The sequence below is a fragment of the Bactrocera latifrons genome, unplaced genomic scaffold (assembly GCF_001853355.1).
Source record: "Bactrocera latifrons isolate USDA-ARS-PBARC rearing strain unplaced genomic scaffold, ASM185335v1 scaffold_86, whole genome shotgun sequence".
NCBI lineage: Eukaryota > Metazoa > Arthropoda > Insecta > Diptera > Tephritidae > Bactrocera > Bactrocera latifrons.
In genome coordinates, this window is record NW_017537556.1 from 620,667 (window position 1) to 626,191 (window position 5,525).

The window sequence follows — 5,525 nt, forward strand, 5'->3', positions numbered from 1 at the left end:
TCTGAATATGTTATAAACATTATGAAGTTTGTGCTGCTTCTACGGAAGACGTTTCCATATTCCTCGTCTTGGCCATCTTTATTTTATTTGTTCTGAATTCTGGTTCTGTTTCTGGTTTGATATAGTTTCAACATATTTCTATTTAATATTAAATTAAAGTATTCGTATTCCCGTTAAACGAGTTTAAAGAAATTGATCGTTACGAAAAATCAATTTCCACTTGCCTTGCTTTTCGAAATATTTTCCCAAACAATTTGCTTTCAAAATGATGTTTCTTTATATTTTATTTTCAGTTTAGTTTTTTTAATAAACCTAGCAAAACTGAAAAAAGTTTTGTTTTTTTTTTATATTTTTCATAATTAATTTTTTATACAAAATAATTTCGCTCAAATAATTTTTGCAACCTTTTCGGCACCCTTTGGCACAATAAACCGAAAGCAAAAATCAGATTCCACAACAAAATCGCATAAAACTTCATAAAGAGTAAGCGCTTTCAGAATGGCAGCGGGACGGTCCTACTTGAAGCGGATAATGGCTGGTGTTGAAATCGATCATATGACCTTGACTCAAGCGAAACGTGGTCACCATGAACTTTACCAGGCTCTCTTATCCGAACTGTGCTTCGAGGGCTGCATGACCTGCGCTAAGTACTTCGAGTACCTGGTGTGTGAGGAAAATGCGCTCTTCATTGATAAATTCATCAAGAAACGCATGTGGGGGAAAAAGACGGAATTGCTGAAGCTATACGAAACGTGCAAATCAGCAGAGCTAGTGTCTAAGTTGAAGACTTGCCTTAGCAGAAAATCCACCTATGAACTGATCTATCAAGCACTGAGTATAGCGAAGAGTTTACCCGACTCTTTTCATTGGTTCACGAAGAGCTTCCTTGAAATAATCATCGAAATAGCGGATTCGTTTGGCGTGAACGATATTATGTGCTGCGAGTTGCGTGCGAAGATTTATACGCATTTTGCTGTGTTTCACATGAGTGGTAGTGAGTTTCTTGCTATTTAAGAAAATCGTGGTTTGTTGTTGTATTTTTTGAATTATATTACCTTTGAGTTCAATTTTGGTTCGCAAAATCTTCATTATTGTTTATGGCCGACGAGGAGCTATGGGCCCTAAAGCATTTTAAACTGTCTTCTCGAAGTTATAGATAATCATTGCTTTGGCACTTGGCAGATACTAGCCAACTCTTCAATGTCAAAGAACAAGTCAGAGTCAAAAGTCTTTCGTATATCTCGACTATTCAGTAAATCTAGAACTCATCATATGTCCTGTGTTTACTATTCTCAACTGCTTTTTCGATAATTTATTCTTTAAAACTCTTCCAGGAGCGCACAGTTTCAAAAGAGAAATTACATACTTCGAGAAAGCGCTATCGCTGAGTCGCACTAAAGACTGGCGTACGGATAACATTACGCTCGTGTTTGATGAGCAAAACTTACATGAATTTGTTGGTGTAACATTTGCCAGTGTACTTTTCAAATCGGCTAAGGCATTTATACATACCAACCCAAAGCTCGGCATAGAACAAGCTGATCGTTCAATCAAATGTATAGCCGAAGGTGAGCCCCAAAGCCCTAAGGTTTTTAAGCATAAATATGTCTGTGGATTTAATTTCAGTTGGTCAAATGAAGTTGAAAATTCTAGTCGCGAAGGCCATTTTGGTGAAAGCGCGCCTGCTAATAGAGATCAGCAACTACAAGGAGGCTATGAGGCACTTAAGATCTGCTGAACGTTATTTGATGGGCGAGAAAAACAATGAGTTCCAGAAAGTGAGATGTGAATTAAACATTTCTAAGGCCGTATGTTATGAAAAGTATGAAAATATTTCCAGTTTGAATCTTGAACTAAAGTTCAAAAAGTGAAAGTTAGTTGCATTTACCTACCTAGAAGGTTGGTTTTTATTGCATAGGCCCTCCAGGAAACGCCTTCACTTCTTATGGAGTTAACTTCCAGAACTTCCATATCTGGTAAATATTTGTACCCATATTTCGAAGACAGGTCTCAGCTAAGGCTAGATTCGATGATGAGGTATTTTTCGAAACAGGGTATTCTTATAGGAACGACACAAAGCACTTCTTGGACAGAGGTGATATCAGCCTTTATTTTTACGAGGACATCAACCAGCTGGTTAGCAGGACCTTCTCGATGAAATGACCAAACAGTCTCTCGTCCGTGACTAATGTTTCATTTTCATTGGAGATATTTGTTACGTGGCGGGTCTCAAAGCCAGTGTACAATCCTGATGGGGGATGGTTCGCCTTCTTATCTTAGCTCGCCTTCAAACGGATGTTTTTTTGGCTACCCAGAGGATACTTGGTTCAAGACCGGAAGTCATGAGCTGCTTCAGCCATATGTATAAGAATCGTTTCTGGGCACTCCTAAGTGAATGTAGTGAATGGCACTCAGAGAACTTTCCTCACTTGCGTGAACTTCTATACATGACTTCACCTTCTTGGCTACTGACTATATGCGTAGAATAGAGATAATTAAGGCTTAGCCTATCTAATGCTCGATTATCGGCTATAATCAAAGTAGCTAACAGCTGACAGTTCACATATAGCATAAATACTAATGAGACGCTGAACTGAAGAAATTTGCTTTCAAATAGTTTTTTTAAGGCAAAAATTTCTAAGCTGTGAAATTTAATATATAATCTCCCACATTTGACAGTTTTCGAGCCATATGGTACCACCTTTTTCTATCTTACACACTCACCATGTTATAAAACCATAAATTAAATGTACTAATAATGCCACCTATATCTTTCCAAAGTTTGGGCTCCACATCCTACGCTATGGCCAAACTGAGATTGGCAGTTTTGTTAGCGCGACATCTTGAGTTGAGTAAACTTCTCGGCTTAGCATTGCTGCAAGTGGCGAAAATTTATATGAAAACCCCAAGCAAATATCATTTAGCTGAGAATGCGCTTAGAGAGGCACGCGACTCATTCCAAGATGAAGAAGACTCGGAAAACAAGCGATGTGTCAAATATATGGTCGCCCTATTGCAAAGCATCTCGAATGAGAAAACCTACATAGACATCATTAAAAATTCACAATTCAATTTTTGTGATTTGTATAAATTGCGCAAATGGAAGAATCAAGCGAAACCATTTTGGAAGCGACGTGGTACGATCACCTTCATCAAGTCGTTTACTACGCTAAGTCTCTTGAGTCTTGCCACCACCGATTTGCCATCGGAAGTGAGCGAAGATTCTGAAGAACCGACCTCAGAGTTTAATGAGTCTGAGTCGGAGGAAACGGGTAGTGATCCGATCGAGTGTCTAATAAATGAGTTTAAGTGACTACTTAAAAGTAAAGTGTATATTTGAGTGGTGTGTGAGTTTGACACAAAATCGCTAGAAATAAACACAAAATTATATCCAAACTAAGGGCGCTTTTTTTGTAGGCAGAAACTTGTTTTGTTTTGTACATAGCTTATGTATACATACATATATAATACATACTTCTATTATTAGTTCGAGCACTCTTTCAGTTTTGGGCCGTAATGTGAAATATCCTCGGAGATTTGCTTTTGCCTGTTGCGAGGTATGGTACCCTTCACTGGTACATTGATTTCAGAGTTTGTATGGTAACTCTATGACTTAGAGATTTGATCCGAACAACATGTTGTCAAATGAAAAATTGCATGTTGTCAATAAAATGCTTTACACTACATTTAAAAGCCTGATAACTGCGAGTCATTAAAAATTTTGATAGGTATTACAATTGTCGGTTACAAAAAACATTTGTTCTACGATTTTTCTTAAAAATCATTCTTTTAGATTTTACAGGGTGTTTTATTGATGGGAACCACTAGGAGCTCATTAGAAAAATACACTGACATATACATGTACATATTTTTGCAAAAATCCATATTTTATTGAATGATAAACAAAGATGTATGCCACATTTTATGCAATAAATTTGTGTACGTGATGAACAATTAAGATGTTTGCATCTTGGTTTTCCATCACTTCCATATACTTAGGAAAGTGTCCAATATTATCTAACCTTATATCAGGCGGCGGTAGCGAGGCACAGTTAAGACGAGATCGTTTCGCATATATTTGATTTTCAATGCTATTTCCGGCTCGTTTTCTTTGTAACAAAGTTCGACTTCTCTTCAAGACTTCGGCAACTTTTATGCATATATGGCTTCCTCCTAATGAAGAATCCATAAGATCCACACCGCCCATGTACTTGTTATATATTTTTTTCCACGCACTGTGTTCGTTTATTGAACCTCTCAACAGCTGCAGAGCGTTCGGGCGTGGCTAGTACATTGTATTTGTATGTCTTAATACTAGCTAATGTTGAAACCATGTTGACCACTTTTGAGTCTTTCCAAGAGACTGTGGAAATATTATATCAATTACGTAAAACGAAGCTACATACTCATCTGCATCACGAGTTTCGTCGAACTGTGCCCAATGCGTAAATTCCCTGAATGCGCAAGTAGGCTAATAATGGGAGACTGGTGTAGAGTTGTCGGGAAAAATTAAATGATTAACAAAACATGCCACTAGAGTAAATTTCAAAATTGTAACAAAAGCCTAACTCATCGCACATCAAGAACAATTAACTTGTCTGGCATACACTGTTTTAAAAAATGCTTTTTTCAACGCAAAGCCGATCTCTTTTGGGAACCTAATTGAATTTTTTTTTAAGTGTTTCAGTCAATGGCTGTTTTTTGAACAGATGATCAACGAAATTTGTTGACCAGGATGCACGCATTGAGTTGTTGTATTTTGTATTATGGCGGCCCACTTTGTAACACAGATTTACAAAGGCCCAGCACCCTGACGGATTCCAGGAACACTCTTAAGATAATGTGATCCCTTTAGATCCAATCCAATTACCTTGACTTGCGTTTACAGACTAGAACATTTAAGGGGGGAGCCTGATTTAGAGGCTTAAAAAAATCGATTTTTCTGAGGATTTTTTTGCGAAGGAAAGAAATAAGTGATTAAAGTAAAATTTCTAGAGCTTATAGTTATACATTTCAACATCATTCACAAATTTTTTGGATACGAAATCTTTGAATATTCTGCATTTGGGAAGCAATTGCCCGATACATCTCGCATGTGCATTTGCCGGACGGCGGGCAGGATGCAGGTCGCAATTTCTATCGGAAACAAAAAATTCAAAAAGATTCATATTTGTTAATAATTTATCTTCTAGTTAAGAAAAAAATTCCAAAAAAATAGTGTAAAATTTTAGAAATTTGTTAAGAATTGAAAAATAGTAGTTTTGACCAAAAAATTTTTACTTTATTTTTTATAATTTGTTGAAACTTGACTCTTCTTATTATTATATTTTTTTTTTTGGTTTCATTAGAAAATAATTTAATGCCAAAAATAATAATAACCTCTGCCACATATTCCATACGACGTTTAGCTTTTTTTCTTCCTGCCCGCCAATAAAAAAAATTGTAAAAATGAAAAAAACCATGAAATCGCGCGTCAAAGTTTTCGCTTTTTGTCCAATCGCTCATATATATGTATCTGCTAGACA

General features: G+C 36.5%; 1 protein-coding gene across 1 annotated transcript; it reads left to right on the plus strand.

Moving 5' to 3' along the window:
• Positions 1-334: 334 nt before the first annotated feature.
• On the plus strand, positions 335-3,373 carry LOC108977250. Its single transcript, XM_018946855.1, has 4 exons — positions 335-994; positions 1,335-1,568; positions 1,627-1,822; positions 2,782-3,373. The coding sequence occupies exons 1-4, from the start codon at positions 499-501 to the stop codon at positions 3,311-3,313; spliced, it is 1,458 nt and encodes a 485-aa protein (XP_018802400.1). The 5' UTR covers positions 335-498; the 3' UTR covers positions 3,314-3,373.
• Positions 3,374-5,525: the final 2,152 nt, after the last annotated feature.

Excerpts from the sequence above, each read along its gene's own strand:
- LOC108977250 (XM_018946855.1), top strand. The coding sequence starts at position 499 with ATGGCAGCGGGACGGTCCTACTTGAAGCGGATAATGGCTGGTGTTGAA. Across the intron at positions 1,569-1,626 it reads AATCAAATGTATAGCCGAAG|TTGGTCAAATGAAGTTGAAA; the intron begins GTGAGCCCCAAA and ends ATTTAATTTCAG. Across the intron at positions 1,823-2,781 it reads AAGGCCGTATGTTATGAAAA|TTTGGGCTCCACATCCTACG; the intron begins GTATGAAAATAT and ends ATCTTTCCAAAG.